We start from the raw sequence: 17,256 nt of genomic DNA, 5'->3' as shown, positions 1-17,256 counted from the left end.
ACAAGCCGTATCGGGTGCTCATTAGGGTTAACCACGAGTTAGTTAAGCAGAAGAATTCTGACGATCACTAGGTACCGACTAGTACCTAGCGGTCTGCAAACCCAGATCCGCAGATTGGACAGGTGTACTCCGTACTGGAGCTCGGTGGAGTTGCAATTGATACCATTGGCCAATCAGCAACACAAGTCACCTCATCGAAGTGCTCTCCGATCTCCCGATCTTCTTCTCTTGACCCACACTTCAGCTGGCACAGCCTGTTGTTTTCCAGGTGAGTGCGGAGAGAGGTAGTATAAATAGCCTGCAGAATCCCACTCCCTCTTCCACCCCAAAGCTTGTTGAGCCTCCTCCCAAGATCACCCAACACTCAAAACCAAAACCCTAACCAAAAATCTTTCTTGCCGTGCAGATAAAATGGCTCCGTGTTCGTCGTTGCGTAGTATCCCACGAACTGCGTACGAGAAGAAACAATGCTAAAGAAGCGTATAACCATCTAGGAATGCCAAAATGGCTACTGGACCTGTACCTGCCATGGTGGCAAATGGACCTGCCATGTCTGTAATGGCTCCGGGCGAATTGACAACCCCAACGCAGGGGAGGAAGCCGGTTCCGTCCGTGGCCGCGCGGCTACAGCTTACTGGTCAGACAAGTGCGGCATTTGTGGTGGCAACGGTCAGAAGGTAAGGACACTGGCTAGCCGCCTCCTGCTTTTTCTTGGGATGCGATGATCTGGCACGGGGCTGACCAGTCAATGTGATCAGTACTGCCACACGTGCCTTGGCACGCACCGCAAGAAGTGTAATACATGCCATGGAACGGGCAGGGAGCCGGAAGAGTAAAAACCCCACTGGCTGCTACCTTTATTCCAGTCGTGTGGGATCAAAATCATTGGAAGAAGAATTGCTGATCTATACTGCACGCGCGGAGCATATTTTATAAGTGAGCCAGCCCACCTCTTCGGAGCTGGAGATGCATCCGTAGGATATCAACAGAGAGATGGTGCTATCGCTCACACTGAAAACCCATGGCGTCGGGGCAGAAGAGGTGCGGGGCGTAGAGGTTTGTGGGGGAGTGGTATGCTGCTTGTTGGTGGAGGATGACTGCTGTCTATCTTCAGGGGTTGGGGCTGTTAATGTTTGTTGGGTCAGGAAAATTATAAAAGAAGCAAGGTTGAAGATACAAATTAAGGACGACAAGGCATACCCGGGCCCTTGGTACAATGTGATGTCCAGCGATTTGGGTATGTTCTGCCAATGTCATGCGCTGCAGACTTCCCGGGCCGTACCAGGACAACATTCAAAACATCGCGGAACGGCATTCTGCGCCGCATCCGAGGAGCGCATGAGCGGCATGTCTTCTTCCGAGAATCCCGTTGGCGGGCGCGGCGTCGGAGTTGACCTTCCTAATCGGGACGCATGAGCCCTGAGCTGAGCCGGGTACTGTGCTTCTATACTACTACCTACTCTCCTATTCTCCTAGAGGCCAACTGAAACCCTTCTCTTCTTGAAGTCCACTATATATTCGAAGAAAGTACACAGCTGCCATTCGAACCACGAAGCTTCATTTTCCCTCTCTCAGGGCCTCGGTTTGAACACAGGTTTGATCCCATTGCAGTCTCTCAAAAGGTCTTCTTAATACAAGATGGCATCAGAAAATAGAACCACACGGCGCATCATTCTGGGGTTGATGACCCTAGGCCCAGACACCACCCACGGTGCTCGCATCACGAGTCTGGAGGAATTCAACCGGTGCCTGGACCATTTTCAAAAGAAAGGCTACGATGAGGTGGACACTGCTCGACTTTATGATGGTGGTCGGCAGGAAGCATTCACCCGCCAGGCAGGTTGGAAGGAGCGAGGTCTGTCGATGGCAACCAAGTAGGCCCCACTCACAGTAGGCGCCCACCGCGCAGAGGTTCTGGAGGAGAAGCTGAACGAGTCCCTACGCGAGCTGGGGACGGACCAGGTGGACATCTTCTATCTTCATGCGGCGGATCGCACCAACCCTTTTGCCGAGACATTCGAAACACTCGCCAGACTCTACCGACAGGGCAAGTTCAAGCAGCTGGGACTAAGCAACTTCTCCGCTTTTGAGGTTGCCGAAGTCGTAACTCTGTGCAATGAACGCGGCTGGGTGCGACCCACGATCTACCAGGCAATCTACAATGCGCTAAGTGAGAATGACCCCTCATATTCATGGAAGCCAAGAGAAGTGCTGATTGTTTTATCGAAAATTAGCGCGTGGAATTGAGGATGAGCTCATTCCCTGCTGCCGCCGCTGGGGCATCGACGTGGTCGTGTTCAAACCCCTGGCAGGTGGGTTCTTTTCAGGCAGATATAAGACAACTGAGCAGCCCGCAGACGGAAGATTTAGTAATAGAAACCCGATTCAAGGCAAGATGTATCGGGATCGGTATTTCAAATCCAGCATCTTCCGTTCTTTGGAGACACTGGAGCCGGTAGTTCAGAAGCACGGACTGTCAATGGTGGAGGTGGCCCTTCGCTGGTGTGTTCATCACTCGGCCTTGAGCATAACTAATGGTCGTGATGGCATCATCACGGGATTTAGTAGCTTTGAGCAGCTCGAGAGCAACCTGAATGATTTGGCCAAGGGCCCTCTGCCGACCGAGGTGGTTGATGCTTTGGACCAAGCTTGGTCTATTGCCAAGGTTGATGCAAGCAAGTTCTGGCATGGGGAGCCGGTGTACGGCTATGAGACTCCGCGCGCGCTGTTGAAGGAGCGTAGCTGACGGGTTATGCGGAGCATATGACTTGCGTGGAAGGTGACAGGAGTACACGTTGCTAGGAAGTCTAGGTAGCTTCAGCCATCACACGGTTTCTTCAGAGAGTTAAGGCTGAAGTCAGGCATGAAAAACACGTTCCCCTTGCCAATGGATTCCCCATAGAACCAGTTCAAACGAAGAATAGCACTCCTTGAATCAAAGTAGGTTGCACGTCTCATATGTCGAAAGTGTAGGCTTAAGTTCAGAAATGGTGTGAGTCTGGCTGAACTAGTACGCCGTGGTAAAATATCGTTACTCTGCCCCCGCAGGAGTCACGTAAAACACACCATGGCTGAAGAGCAATAATCGAAGAGATTTGTTAAAGGCTCTCCCTCATTCTATCCGCCGACTCCTACTATTCCTTCTACGTTGGTCCATGATTCGTAGAGTGCTCCACGCCGAGGAAATGCGAAAGCAAGTCTTCCACTGCCTTTATAATACTTACTTTGTTTTAGGAAGCTTGGGCAAAGTACAAGGTAGCCGGCGTTTAGTCTGCTGGCAAACAACCTGCTTACCGGTCTGCTTGCTGCGGTATGTATAATCTCCTCGTTCATGTACCAATTTTGTGGAAATGGTATGTAAATACAGGTTGTGGAGGATATGACGTAAGGAAGCCAGTAAAGACCCCTCACAGAATTATGAAGCCACCACTGCCCTTGCCTCTTAAGGAGGAGCGGTAAGGGAGGATACAGAGAAGAGACCCATTTTATAAGCAGGTTTATACTCTTGTTGGCCGATTTGGTCCACGGGTCTACAGTCCCGGGTCAGGAGTCACAGGCTGGGCTCTGGGCTCGAGGCTCCCGTGCTTCCGGGCCCCGGAGCGGACCTGCCTATTACGGAGATAGCTTGTCGAGTCACATGACCTTGGTTCTTTTCCGTCCCTATCCTCTTCTGGAGAAGTCCGTTCCGCAATGATCCTGATCCATCACCCGCCACAAGACAGTTGTGGTGTGTCAATTGCAAAGGTATATTTAGTGAGGGCAAAGTAAGTATGCCACCAATAGTATCCCGGCCGTTGCGCCGGAACGGCAAGTTACAGGCGTGTGAGGCATGCCATAAACTTAAGATCAAATGCGACCATTCGCTACCGAGCTGTGTCCGCTGCACCGAAAAACAAATACGCTGTATCTATGCTTCTGCGCACACAACAAGAGGGGTTTGACCTGTCACCTTCTGTGACCGGCCCCGTGGCAGTCCGGTGATAGAAAATGCAGTGACAGAGACTCCAACCTCTCAGGAGCCCTCAGTATCAGCCGATCCAGTGTCATCGATCGCTGGAGGTCCTTTCTACCCTGCTTGTCCTGAATGAGGAGCGAGATAGGGTAAGAGGAGTGACTACAGATTTAGCTCCAATTGTACGTGCAGTCCGATGGTTTCTACCCCGCACCACTGATGAAGAAGCTTAGTTTCTCCCCTATGGACTTTCAAGTGCTGGAACCCTCCTATTTGACACGCTTCATCATGACCCTTGTGCCCTGAGAGACAGGGAGACCTATCCGGGCCTCTCATATGCAAAAACAATCCGCAATCTCACCATCTACGTCTCCTGTCTGTCATGGGTGGCTCCGCGAAGCACCAGGAACTCTAACTGCTGCAAGAAAGCTCAGGCTCGGCTCGAGCAGCTGTTGGACCGGATCCTTGATCCCATCAGCACGGTCGGTGATGTGGCGCCGGGAAACGCAGCTCTCGGCATTACCAGTGTTTCCCTTCCGGACTTAGCGGACTATGGCCCACATATGCTGAGTTGGGATCTTTCAGGGATGGAATGGGGCTATGCTCCGTTTGTTTAGCAGGATAATTCTAACTCCTCATCCCGCATGTCTCTCATTCAGCATCTGATATACGACTTGTTGGAAGAGCTGACACCCGCCAACAACTCCCTCATGTCTTCGACTGATCTACCCTAACAATTTCCTCAAGGAGTGGCAGCGCCATCTCCATCCCCGCGCCCTGGAAAATCTTCCGAAAGCGTCGAATGATCCACTTGCGGGCCGGCTCTGCGGTGGCAGGTGATTTTCCAACCATGTAGAGACACCAAATCAGAATGTATGCACCCGACACGCTGGCTCTCGGGCTGAGATCCCCTGCGTAGGGCTGAGATGGATCCGCAGGCGGGGCCACGATCCCCAGCGCCTGCGGTACGGTGGCCAGGATATCCTCGCCAACGCGGGAGAGGATTCCGAGGGTGTCGTGCAGTTGCCGACGGCGCAAGCGGACTTGTGCAACTGGAGCGGCGGGGCTCAGCGTGAGCATCTTCTTCAAAAGGTAGCATATAATCTCGCAGACGATCATTTGGATGCTGCGCGCATTGTTCCAGGCTCGAATTGCCCACGGGGTGAGGTAGATGTCGACGCGACCGTTGTAAATAGTGTCGGGATCACTGCCTACCCATCCCGCTTCCTCCGCGGTGGTGGTATAGAAAGGCTCTTGGACGGCGAGGGTCGCCATCGCGATTTCAAAGTCCCGCCCCACTGCCAGCGCGGCGCTTAAAAGATCGGGGAACTGAGTTGTGCCCGTGGTCTCCATCACCTGCCATAACAGGTCCACACACCGGGTGGCCAGCACCCCTATCTCCCAGACAGCGTTGGGGGCGCCCACGTGCTTGGCGGCCTCGTCCTGGAGAGCACGCATATCCGCCGGGAACGGTCGGTTGGTGCGGGTGCAGGCGGCTATAATGTCGGTGCGGACCTGCGTGAAGAGGAGCAGGGCGGTCGGATTGCCGCCGGCGAATTGGCCCTTGCCGCGGAGGACGGTCAGCGCGGCCGCCCCCTGCACGTGACGCACCCACGCGTCAAAGCCCGAGAAGTGCTCGAAAACACCCAGGGAGATGACGGCCATCAGTGTGCTGTCCTTGACCGACTCGACGGGCGATGCCAGGGCAGCGTTGACGCTCCGGATGGCCTCCGCGTACTTGATGCGCGCTTGGCGCACCAGCTCCGGCTGGTGGTGGGAGTTCGCTAATGTCACCAGGCCGACGGCGGCCAGGCTTGCGACCAGGGTCGGCTGGTCGTCATTGGCGCCCAGAGTAGCTGGGATGTAGTTGAGGTATCCACGCGAGGGGCTGTGGTCGCCGGTGACAAAATGGTGCAGGAAGGCATTGACGCCCACCTGGTCCATGCTCGGACACAGTGAGGGCAGGGGGGGTGGGGGCGACAGGGGGCTGTGTGTTATCGCGGTCGAGGCTGCCTGACACTGCGATCGCTGGATGGTTTGGTTGGTCTGATCGCGGAAGACAAGGTCCCATTGATCTCGATAACCGGGACATTCTTCCCGCAGTCGAATACATTGCCCGCAATGGGGGCGCTGTTTGTCGCACTGTTCGGGGATGGGTAGTCAGCGCCCCTGAACCACGGAAAGACCGAATAGAATATTACGCACACGTCGTTTGACGGCTCGGCAGTTGCCACAACTTTTGGAGACTCGGGGACCAGACATCTTGTGCGGAAATTAAAACTGAATCTGTGTGAATTCTCGAATCCTTCAGCACAAGCAAGTGCTTGGGTCCGAAATCCAAGGCTGCGGGAGGGGCATCGGTGGCATGCACAAGGTGAATTGGCAGGTGGTGTGGGGTGGAGGGAGACTAGAGAGGAGCAACCGAGATCGGCGGAGGCCACCAAGAGATTTCAGTTTCCTTGGTCGTTTTGTGGTTTGGAAAGCGGGCCGCGGGACCCACCGTTTTCCCGTCAGCACTAGTCCTCTTGCGGTAGGCGAGATGCTCTACCATTCATAGTTCGGCAACAACTTCAAAGTTTCAGGGCTGTGTTTGCCCAACAGATGAGCCTCAACAGCATTTCGAAACATAAATACTATCTCGCTTCTGCTCCTTCTTTTTCTCTGCTGCATCCCAGTGCAAAGCCTCTTGACTACTCGATAAACACCACTTTCCAGTTGCTGCTTCTGTTCCTTACCATCTACAATGGGCACCGTTACCTACCGCGACGGGATCGCTATCCTACAGCTCGTCGTCTTCCCATTCATTCTTGTGGCTGCCATCTTTATCTGGAAGCGTACGGGCTGGCGCATCGGCAGCAAAATCTGGCGGTTCGCAGTCACGCTCTCCCTCATCCGAATTGCCGGCAGCATCGCGTCGCTCTTGACCATCAGCCATGATTCCTACAACGTCGAGGTCGCCGTAGCGGTGTGCGAGCTGATCGGCATTGCTCCTCTGCTACTCACCTATGTTGGTCTGTTGAGGCAAATGTAAGTGCCAACGACGAATCGAATATGCCTACGACTGCATGTTCTGGGACGAGCTAACCACAATGAAACACCAGCGACACGCAACAAAGTCTCCCTCCCCGCTTCCTCAACATCGTGAGCCTCGTCTGCATCATTGGCCTGATTCTCGGCATTGCAGGCGTCAGCAGTGCAGATGACAACGGCAGCTACCACGTGAACAGCATCGTCAAGGCATCCATGGGCATCTTCCTCGCTATCTTTGTCCTCATCGTTGCGATCGGCGCGTGGCTCTTCGTGCGCCTTCGCCCCACCATGCGGGCTTTCCAGCGAAAGCTCTTTCTCGCCATCGCCTGCTCCTGTCCCCTGCTCATTGTTCGTCTGGTTTACTCGGCGATGGGGGACTACACGACCGACACCCGGTTCATGGTGCTGGTGGGCAGCCCCACCATCTATCTGTGCATGGACGTGCTGGAGGAGATTTTTGCCATGCTCATCACTATGGTTTTGGGGGTCTCGGCTGTGTTGGAGAAGGACTTTGTGCAGTTGAGTCCGACCGAGAGACCCGCGGTCGGAAAGATTGAAGTGGTCTAAGTGCTTGTGTTTCAGTTGAATAGAGGATTTGTTTCTCGTATCTGTGCGATGTGGTGTATCGGGAGTTGAGTATTTGTCAATCAGAATGGAATCTTTACTGAATTGCGACCTGCGTGGCAGAAGCGTAATATCTTACGTAGGGAAAATTGCTATTCACCGGTTTGGCCTTTCCTTCCAAGAATTCTAGTTGATGTCCACTTTATTTCTTGTCAAGTAGAGCCATTTTGATTTGGGATATCATGGTCTATGGGATAGTGCGTTTGTCTACTCTGAACGATCTTGTCATACAACAATACAATAACAAAGTGTGAGTTTGAGCCGCTTCCAGAGCTCCACTACGATGGAAGGGTAGATCATCTCAAGGCCCTACAGAAGGCTCCTTAGGAGATTGAGTAGCATTGAGGCTGTGCGCCAACGACGATCATTACCTTCGACATGTTCCGGAGGTGCTTGGTACTGGGGCAGCGTACCCACTGCGGGGGCTCAATTGGCTGTGGTTGGCTCGCCCGAGTTCTCCGCTTGTCATCCCGTCATGGAGGCTGGAGTAAGCCTTGAGACTAAGGCCCGAAAGGGTAATCGAGATGTTCAGCCAATCAACTGATGGAGCGAAGTTACTCATGTCAGCATGTAATACCGATCGGTGCGGCCTGGAGGTACCTTAGTACTAGCGCAATATCTACCTCGATGGAACCGAGATCCTCGAACAGTTGCCCAGCGACTGCACGATCTACACCGATGTTCTGGCGCTGAGCAAGGCTGGGGTCACAATTTCGGCGGGCAAGAATACAGCCCTGGAGATCTACGCGCGTGTTATCACAGCGGAGGCTCCAGTGACGCTGGACATGTGCCTCAAGGGCACCCAGGGCACTGGGATTGTTATCTGCGCTGCCGTGGTCGACCAGCCGATCAGTGTCTCCGTGGATGGCGGCCAACTCACCCCGCTGGCTCTCGGGGCCGACTCAGGCTACCAGGCCACGGAAATCAGCTTCGAAGATGGCATTCCGTCCGTCAGCTACCTGGACGATCTCGACGAATCTGACACCACGGACGTCTATCAGGCCTTCCTTGACACACAGCTGCGGGTGGCACTGGCGCTCTTCTGGGCGCAGCCCGCCATTGCCATCTCAATCTGCGCCTACGTCGCCCAGCTGACTTGCACCGGCACCGAGCACAGCCTGTTCAACGCGCAGGCCGTCTCTCTGGGCCAGCAGCTGGCCGGCCACACCCTTGCAGGACCCGACGCCAACTACGCGCCTACCCTCCCCTTCCAGACGTACCATGACACCATGGTGGACCAGCTGAGCGCTGCCAAGAACTTCGAGGAGCAGTACCAGCGCTTCCAGGACAAGGAAAGCGCGGTCGAGGACCAGAAGCAGGCGTGGGGGACTATGCTCCAGAACGCGCAGGATCAGCGCGCCGTGCGCCTCGCCGTGCAGACCTAGACACTGGCGAAATATCAGGACGCGTGCAATACGACGACAGAGTGTGCCAAGCACGTGGACGATGACAACGGTGAGCTGAGCGACAAGCAGAAGGCGTTTGAGGAAGGTCTGCAGGCATGGAAAAATGCCCAGGTCCTCAAGGCCGTGTTTGGGATTCTGACCTCGCTGTTTGGTGGGTAGCACTGTTTTTTTACTTTTTACCAGTCTTTCTTCTCCTTTCCGCCGTTCGTTCCACAGTGGTTTGTGATGCGCTCTCCCTTGCCTTTTAGAGTTCGCATTCGGAATCGCCTCGGTTTGCCTGGCAGCCAATCCGGCCCAGGACGTCAAAGAGGTCGAGGATTCAATCGATGTGGTGGAGGAGACGGAGGAGGGGGCCAAGGAAGTGGGCCAGATTGTCACCTCGAACACACTGAAGAATCTTGGACGTTTACTCAGGCCCTCGAGAAGGTATCCCCCCGGATCGAGTCGCTAGTCGATTCGGCGAAACAGCTCTCCAAGCTCCCGGACGGGGACGTGGTCGACATCCCCGGATCGGCCGACATTTCCGGGTCCGACGGCACGGATGCGGATTCCAGTCTGATCCAGAGCCTGGCGGCGTGGGACGACTGGCAGCTGGAGTGTGACCAGCAGATGGAGTGGGCAGCCGACGACCAGAAGATCGGCGGCGCCAGTGAGTATCGCCTGGCGCTACGCAAGCACGCAGTCCACGGGCGCGCGCTGGCCCAGGCGCAGGTGGAGGCGATCAAGCAGGGTCAGCAGTACGTGCAGGCGACACTCGAGCTCCTGCAATGTGACCAGGACAATTAGAACCTACAGGACCTGCTGGATGCCTACAATGGGGAGGAGGAGGTCTATGCCGCCGCCGCCGCCAAGTTCTATGACCGCTGGCTCCAGCTGCGCACGAGCCTGGCCATCCAGATGCAGTATATGACGGATGCCTATCGCTTCTATGCTCTGAAGGAGAGCAATGTTGTCGTCGACTCGCAGGGCTTGGTTGCTGACTTCCAGGAGGCCCTCGCGGAACTGCAGGGTGCGATGCAGGAGGTGGACGAGGAGTATGCGAACGGGTTTCAGGGTGATGATTTATTCCCTCTTTCGTTCTCTTTTGCGTGAGTTTTCGCTTGACACCCCGCTTCCACTACTGACTCACTGCTGTACCTCTCTAGGACTTAATTATACATCTTATAGCGACGAGGTGAGGTCCAAGACATTCACGCTCCCTCAGCCTTCCTCTCCACATTCCCTCTACGCCACCAACACATGCATATATTTGACTGACAAATGGGATAACTACTACCACCCAGCTCGCCTCCGACTTCGGACAGACCTTGATCGCGGGTTTGACTAGCAGCGAGCAGGGCAATTCGGGGACTTTTACCCTAGTCGTGACACCGGGCGCCGATCTACACGAGGGGGTTGACAATTTCGCCTACCCCTTCGTAGGATCCTCTCATTACCGACTCGATGGAATGGAGGTTATCCTGGCTAACGTCAAACCGGTCCCGGAGGCGGTTCACCACGGTAGCGCTGTGGTGAGTCTCAAGATCGAGACCTCCGGGACCTACACCGACCTCCAGGGCGACCAGGTCTTCTACTTCGTGAGACTCCCGCAAAAGGTCCGGTATTCCTATGAGATCGATGCGGACGGAAACTTTCTACAGGCCCGCGACTTTGTCGTATTCACCGCGGCCGATCACGCCCAGCCGAGCCCATTCACCCAGTGGACCATCACGGTCGAGTCGCCACAGGACCTCGATCTGAGTGCCTGCGACGGCCTGCAAATCAACTGGACAGGCCACTATCGCGCGTACACCTCGGCCCCGGTGGCAGAGAACTCCTCTCAGCGAAAGGATTAAATGATCACCGGAGCAGATCGATCAGCAGTGACAGTTTCGAGCACGGACGTTTCTTCATTCGTTTAGTTGTCTTTTCTTTTGGAAATCAAATAGGGGGAAAAAAGACCAAAAGTTAGGCAGAAGTTTTTTAGGTAACATCAAACGACCACAAAATACAAGTACCTTCGTTTCGCAACGGATCCCGGCACATCAGAGAACCTCCCCTTCTCGTTTGGTCTCTACTTCCTCTTCTCCACCCCGTCCCCATTCATATACGCATTCTTGAAATCAGTGACTGTCTCCCGCATCATAAGTCAGTAGCGACCCGAGCAAGCACTGAAGCAAACTTTGGCATTGAAGATTCTCAAGGACCCCAAGCAGGGGGAGGGCTCCGAGAAGAGCGAAAAGCACAGGTCCTTTGACTCACCGTCCTTCTGCAAAGTCGCCAAGTCCTCGAGCACTATCCTTTCCACTACTCCATCGAGGGGGTTATCGTCGGGATCGTCGTGCTTTTGGATATAATCCACCGGGATTTGGACGTCGTTCGCGATGAGCTGGGCACTTCTTGGTGGAACGCAAGCGGCGGTCTTATCTTAGCACCTCGCCCGTTCTACTGGGAGGGGGATCGCGGACGAAAAAGGAAAAACACACAACCAAGCCATTTTTGGGGGGTCTCGATCCTCGGACAACACACATCCAGAGATACACATACGCGCGCACATACATCGAAAGAGGGACCGGGGGTGGGGGGGGGGGGGGGAGGGGGCACACTTGGCTCACCGCACAACAGTTCTACCTGTTGTATCGACTCGCCCATATCATCCTCCAGGCTGAACCCATCGAGTAGATCCTGTTTCGCGCAACGTATTAATCTTCAATGCTCAATGTCCTTGCCTCAACACGCCTCAAAGGAAAGACAACAGCATCCGTAGACTTTTGAGAGAGTGAGGCGGAGGGGGAAATGCCAATCCTACCTTAACCCGGCCCAACGCGGCCAGATCCCCCTGCAGATCCTCCGGGAAATCCTCGGCTGTCAGTTGGTCCTGCAGCGTGGAGCCCTGGAATGGCAGAGCTAGCTGCTGCACGGTAGTCTGGCAGTCGGCCCCCTGCTGGGTGTAGGTGTTTAGATTGTCGCCCCAGCTGTTGGCCTGGTCGCAGAGAATCTGCACGGCGTTGAGCCGGTCGGTTGCCTCCTGCTGGACGCGGTCGCGGAGGTCGTCGTTGGTGGGGTCCTGCCGCATGGCTTCGAAGTCGGCGAAGATTTTGTCTGTTTTTTATCGTCACCTTTCTTTTAACAAAGTCTGGGACGAAGAATCAGATGGTGAGGGGGTGTGGTGGGATTCCGAGCGAAAGGCAGAGGGAGGACAGGGGAGGGATGGAGGAGTGGCAGCAAAGAGAGCGACGAGGATCTTGTGTCGGTCATACACACCATAATCATCAGGTGCGGTGGAGCAAAGAGCCAGAGCACTGTCACACACTAAGCCTGTGTACTCGTACTGTCCCTAGTTTCGTGGTAGATGTCTTGAGGATTCTATCACGAACTGGATATATGGGCGGAAGAACATACATAAAGATTAGCGGCGACTTGTCGGACCTGGGATAGAGGCTTGTCAGTTGAAGCGCGCGCACACACACACACACACACACACACAATATCCGTAAAACAAGGGTAGGTAGAAGAGATGATGAGCAGAGAGCAATATCTGCTTAACAACCGCAGTTCCATACCGTCATAAACTCGTTGGCGATTGGGCCCAGCTTGCTGTATAGCTGTTGAGATGTGTTAGCAAAGCTCAGCACCCCGATGGCCGTAGCTGTCAGGAGAACATCTTGGTTCATACAATCTGATAGCCATTGTTCGAGAAGCCAGCGTACTGCTGCAGGGAATCATCGTCACTTGGTAGGCTCTCCGTCGCCTGGATGACCCCGGCCAGCGTGCGAAATGTGGCCAACTTTAAGCAGAAGTCATCGTCAACCAGGAGGCCTCGTGGGCTCAAGAAATCTGCGTCCTGAGGCATGGTGAAGTTGTAGGGGTCATTTTGGAGATGAAGCTTGCCGGATGGAAATTGCGATATTTATCTCGATCGATCAGATTATGGTTCAGTCAAGTAGCTTGGAGTCTATGACGAAGAATCGTGCAAGCATGACGTATCTGCTTTCGGTTGCAGCTTGAGTTTAGATCCGCGCCTGATAACAACGACATTGCGTTGCGAATCAGTATACTAAATGTGGGGACCTTTGAAGAATATCAGTATGGCATTCACCCCGCGGTTTGTCCCACCCGCAGGTTTATATTGTCCGGTAAGGCCAATGATTGCCTGACCCACACAATGCCGACTACAGGGTAAAACAGGTCACTCGGAAGCCAAACAAAATCTCTTATGCCTACCTCACCGTTATGAGGGAGTTGAAGTCTTCCGGTCAGCGTGGTGGGTAGCGGCTGCTGCTGTCTAGCTGTGTCGGCCAGGGAAAAGATTCGGTACTCATCTCGGTTTACAATATTCTTCCACCGACAGCATGTTGGATAAACTGGTCATCGATGACCGTAGTGTCCAGCAATAGTCACGTAGTCTCATAGTGAACAGCCTATGGGATATGTATTTGCTTGGGTGCGCATTGAGATTGTGACTGGATCGTGGATGCTGAGAGACCTACCCTCAGTTTGTCTTAATGTAAACTAGTTAACTTAGCAGCGCTTGATTAACTGACTATATAAACCCTTTCGTCTTAGTGATTCAGCCTCTTGTATCACTAAGCTGCTTGGTGATATAACTACTTGTTTCGCCTACCTCAGATGTGTGCGTGGACAGGGCGTGCTGGGATGGTGTACTGTGCATCAGCGCCGTGAGCTGTGAGACTGCTGACATGACCACGTACAGTATACACATCAGAGAAGTCAGCTTTCACGGATGACCTCAGCGGTCCGCGGCAGTTGCATGGCCGTTCAACAGTCGCTACTGAAGGAATAGAACAGATACAAGTTCCTGGAGTCATCGTACTCGTGAGCTTACAGTAAGCGAGTCTTCAGCTTGAATGAAGGATCAAATCCTAACCGCCTAGCTAGTCTGCCCGAAGGAAGAGCTGGTCCACCGACAGGGGATGATAAGGCAGGTCGTGTCCGATAAGGCCTGTGATCCATGATCCATAATCCACTCCTGGTCCGAGCGTCGCCAAGATCATAATCACTAGTGAGCCAGTAACAAGGCATTTAGTTATCCAGGGTGGAGTGAGAGGATCTCCACAGGGTCTTGCCACGATCCGTGACGCGAGCCTCTTGTCGAGGGGAAGTATACGAGAGTCTGTTGATTCTCGCGACGAATCATTGTCGTTACACCCACTTCAAGGGTCGTTTACTTCAAACCCATGCTGACTGTACTGTGCTCACGAGGCATAAGACCAGTTAAAGGCGACCAAGTTCACATGGAATCAAACCCAGAGCACAGTTGCTGCTGGAACCCTAGGAGAGTGGGCCAAAGGCTGCCGAGGTTCTATGGCGCAGGCAGGTCAGATTGACCCCTCCATCATCAGCAGCGGGCGTCTTGGCAGCGGAGAACCTCACAAATGGTGCTGTGGTATTGAGTTCCGACCTGGCAGTGCACTGCAGGAGCCTGGAGCAGGACCAGCACCAACTTGCCAAATTCCACGGTTGCTGCTGATGAGCGAATGAATTCCAATAATAGATGAGGGGAAGGTGGCTCTTGACGCAGGTTCCCAAGCAGCAGTCCGCATGGAAAAAAGGCACCCGACCGCATCAAGGCGGTGTCCAAGGAGAAAATCCGCAGCGGTTTCCACCTTCAGAAGCTGTCTCAGAAGACGGAGTCTACCTTGCTTCTGCTCTTGATAATTAGCAATCATCATGCCTTAACCCACGCACTTCCAGAGGGCTCATGGATTCTCTTAACTGAGTAGTCTTGGCGTGTGCCCAGCACCCGGGTCAGACGGCTCTCGGCGACCGTTCGGCTCTCCATCCATATTTCGGCACGCGATCACGGAAGCTAGTTCTAACCGTAAGATGTGACAGTACTTTCTACTTCTAGATTGTCTGTTGTCAGCAAACGTAAGAATCGAGATAGGCAGCTCAGACGAGCTGACATATCTCACCAGGTAAGACATGGCCGTAATCAGCAAAAGCTCGCAAAGCGGTGAGACACATATCGCCGCTCCAGGATCGATAGGTCTGACCAAGTGACATCACAAAATCTCGCCAGTAGAATATGCATGTTTCAACCAACATACCGATGAAGCTTTGCATCTCCGAAGAACCTTCTTTGAAGGACCGAAAACTTTTGAGCTTAGAGGAAGAGGAGTTGCGGTGTGCGGGGGAATTCCGGATAGTGGGAGAAACTGCAGGTGCACTTATGCACGCTGGTCCCGCTTCTGTGGAATCCCCCTCAATGGGTTACAAATCTCATTTTCCGCGCGGGTTGGGTGCTGAGAAATAAGAAGTAAAAAGATTTAGGTAATTCATCGACTATCTAGATACCGCCACGGCCGATCGAATGGAAATCGAAACATCCTGCTCTGTACGTGGTAGGAAAGAGCTACCTATTACCCCGTTGTCGTCCAGTACCGAAGACACCGCGATGCAATATCTCTGCAATAAAATCTCAATGAACCTTGAACCGCTGCGAAGGGCGATGTCGTACAAGGGGAGTGATACATGGGGACTCTTCCGTAGTATCGCAGATTTGAGCAAGATAGGGTACAACGCGATCAAAAGTAGCCAACACCCCGCAGTCAACCAAGCCAATATATCGAGGAATTAACACTCCCCTTCGTAGGGGTACATCAAAGTATGCTGGCAATAATTTGAGGCTTATGATGCATGGACTCCCGGTATAGTAACATGTTCAATTTGCTAACTGTCTATCGAAACTACCGTGTGAAGCATAACAGAATCCGCGATCGTAATAGCCTAGTCCTTCAACCCCCTTCGCTCGTAGCATGGAGATGAGCGCATGCATGCATGCTTCAATAATCTTGCATCTCATCAGCGTCAGGCGTAGAAGAGCGCGACCACCGCACCCAGCAGAGCCAGCGCCCCCTTGGTAGTCCCGGCGGTAGACGCCGCGGCACCGACCGACTGCTGCGCGGCGGCAGTCGCGGTAGTGCTGGTCGAGTTGGAGCTGGACGCCAAGGATGCGGTGGTGATCGTAGCCTTCGACGAAGCCGCGGTACTCGTACCTGTGACGGAAACAGCAGCCAGGTTAGTATGGTCATCTTGCAGCTGTGTGTGAAGTATGGTCTTGCCTAAAGAAGACAAAGGTGTGATCGACGACGCAGGTGTCGACGATCCTGGAGTGGTGGTGGTGGTGGTGGTGGTGGTGGTGATTGAGGTAGAAGTGGTCTCACTGGATGTAGAGGAAGCAGTGGAGGTGGTAGAGGTGGTGGTGGACGTTGAGGATGATGAAGTGGTCGATGAAGATGAGGAAGAAGAAGGTGAGGAGGATGAGGATGAGGACGTTGTACCATCGTTCGAAGCACCCTTCTCGACTGTGAACACCGGGCTCACGGCGAGCTGCCCTGATGAATCAATGATCTGGATTTCGTAGTCATCTCTAAGGTACCACGAAGGCAAAGTCAACCCAGCGGTTCCAATCTTGGCGAGAATCACGAGGTCTCTTGGCTAAGGCTACATACCCGTTGGAAATGCTAGGGTTGGGTTGAGTGGTGTATTCCCCCTCGGAGGTCTTCACGTTGTCCGCCAACTTGGTCTGGAAGGAGCCATCCTCATTTCGCAGGATGATACTGATATACTCAGGATCACTGGAGTCGCTGGTGAACTTGATGGTTTTCGGGGTGGAAAAGTCCCATTCCGTGTCTGATGACGGAGTAGTGATAGTGATGGCCAGAGCCGAGGAGATCAGGCCCAAAGAAGCGAGTGTGAAGGAGTAACGCATTTTGAAGCAACAACAACAGAGTATGCTGGCTAGTCAAGCTACGGAGGACGTCTCACGATTTGCCAGGAATACAACTATATATACAGCAGACAATACTTGTGCAGTGTGCTGATGGCTATCTGTACCTCCTGGAAGAAAACCATATACGGACTCAAACGGTCAACAGCCTTCCAGCTGAAGCCCGACAGAATGAGACACGCAGATTGTCTGGGCCTCTGAGAGCAGGGAGCAGCAATACGAGGTGATCTCCAGTACGAGCTGAGCCTCGTCTGTGGAGACTGAAGCAGAGGCGAATAGTCACGCAATCGCCATCCCGGTGCCCACGTCAATGACAACAAACGGGGACTAAAAGGATCGATGACTGAATCAGTGATCTGTCATGCTGTGTTGGGATGATTCCACAATATCTTCCCAATCAGATGGGGTAAATTACCCTTACCGATAAAAAGGACTCAAGCTTTGCACTAACCAGGGTTCTTCTGATGTCAGCGCTAGGGCGGCGCTAAGAAAGGCAAGTCTCCAATCCGGCG

General features: G+C 53.6%; 6 protein-coding genes across 6 annotated transcripts; 3 read left to right on the top strand and 3 right to left on the bottom strand.

Moving 5' to 3' along the window:
- Nucleotides 1–1,578: 1,578 nt before the first annotated feature.
- On the top strand, nt 1,579–2,746 carry BO72DRAFT_484678 (aldo/keto reductase family protein; the record flags this gene model as incomplete). The annotated part of the gene is made up of 4 exons (XM_040947864.1): nt 1,579–1,855; nt 1,895–2,170; nt 2,235–2,312; nt 2,391–2,746. The coding sequence occupies exons 1-4, from the start codon at nt 1,639–1,641 to the stop codon at nt 2,744–2,746; spliced, it is 927 nt and encodes a 308-aa protein (XP_040803057.1). The 5' UTR covers nt 1,579–1,638.
- A 1,477-nt stretch (nt 2,747–4,223) lies between these two features.
- On the bottom strand, nt 4,224–6,273 carry BO72DRAFT_446353 (uncharacterized protein). The gene has a single exon (XM_040944276.1). It carries the CDS (start codon nt 5,894–5,896, stop codon nt 4,661–4,663), a length of 1,236 nt encoding a protein of 411 aa, XP_040803056.1. The 5' UTR covers nt 5,897–6,273; the 3' UTR covers nt 4,224–4,660.
- Nucleotides 6,274–6,654: 381 nt separating this feature from the next.
- BO72DRAFT_526168 (uncharacterized protein) lies at nt 6,655–7,549 on the top strand (the record flags this gene model as incomplete). Its single annotated transcript, XM_040950006.1, has 2 exons — nt 6,655–6,979; nt 7,054–7,549. Exons 1-2 carry the CDS (start codon nt 6,696–6,698, stop codon nt 7,547–7,549), a joined length of 780 nt encoding a protein of 259 aa, XP_040803055.1. The 5' UTR covers nt 6,655–6,695.
- A 532-nt stretch (nt 7,550–8,081) lies between these two features.
- On the top strand, nt 8,082–10,847 carry BO72DRAFT_494401 (uncharacterized protein; the record flags this gene model as incomplete). The annotated part of the gene is made up of 8 exons (XM_040948465.1): nt 8,082–8,093; nt 8,218–8,967; nt 9,010–9,163; nt 9,261–9,373; nt 9,427–9,753; nt 9,808–10,100; nt 10,180–10,186; nt 10,296–10,847. The coding sequence occupies 8 exons, from the start codon at nt 8,082–8,084 to the stop codon at nt 10,845–10,847; spliced, it is 2,208 nt and encodes a 735-aa protein (XP_040803054.1).
- A 148-nt stretch (nt 10,848–10,995) lies between these two features.
- Nucleotides 10,996–12,844, bottom strand: BO72DRAFT_476145 (uncharacterized protein; the record flags this gene model as incomplete). Its single annotated transcript, XM_040947375.1, has 8 exons — nt 10,996–11,121; nt 11,254–11,390; nt 11,612–11,676; nt 11,801–12,093; nt 12,256–12,322; nt 12,394–12,420; nt 12,555–12,596; nt 12,668–12,844. 8 exons carry the CDS (start codon nt 12,842–12,844, stop codon nt 11,066–11,068), a joined length of 864 nt encoding a protein of 287 aa, XP_040803053.1. The 3' UTR covers nt 10,996–11,065.
- Nucleotides 12,845–15,694: 2,850 nt separating this feature from the next.
- Nucleotides 15,695–17,001, bottom strand: BO72DRAFT_50844 (GPI anchored serine-threonine rich family protein). The gene is made up of 3 exons (XM_040949294.1): nt 16,467–17,001; nt 16,077–16,384; nt 15,695–15,805 (listed from the first exon to the last, which is right to left on the bottom strand). Exons 1-3 carry the CDS (start codon nt 16,724–16,726, stop codon nt 15,798–15,800), a joined length of 576 nt encoding a protein of 191 aa, XP_040803052.1. The 5' UTR covers nt 16,727–17,001; the 3' UTR covers nt 15,695–15,797.
- Nucleotides 17,002–17,256: the final 255 nt, after the last annotated feature.

This window comes from Aspergillus fijiensis (assembly GCF_003184825.1).
Source record: "Aspergillus fijiensis CBS 313.89 unplaced genomic scaffold BO72scaffold_14, whole genome shotgun sequence".
NCBI lineage: Eukaryota > Fungi > Ascomycota > Eurotiomycetes > Eurotiales > Aspergillaceae > Aspergillus > Aspergillus fijiensis.
The sequence above is the reverse complement of the archived record's forward strand: the minus strand, read 5'-3'. Positions and strand labels throughout refer to the sequence as shown.

Coding starts and splice junctions, on each gene's coding strand:
- BO72DRAFT_446353 (XM_040944276.1), bottom strand. CDS start 5,896: ATGGACCAGGTGGGCGTCAATGCCTTCCTGCACCATTTTGTCACCGGC.
- BO72DRAFT_50844 (XM_040949294.1), bottom strand. CDS start 16,726: ATGCGTTACTCCTTCACACTCGCTTCTTTGGGCCTGATCTCCTCGGCT. Junction 16,385..16,466: donor AACCCTAGCATTTCCAACGG/GTATGTAGCCTT, acceptor GTGGTACCTTAG/AGATGACTACGAAATCCAGA.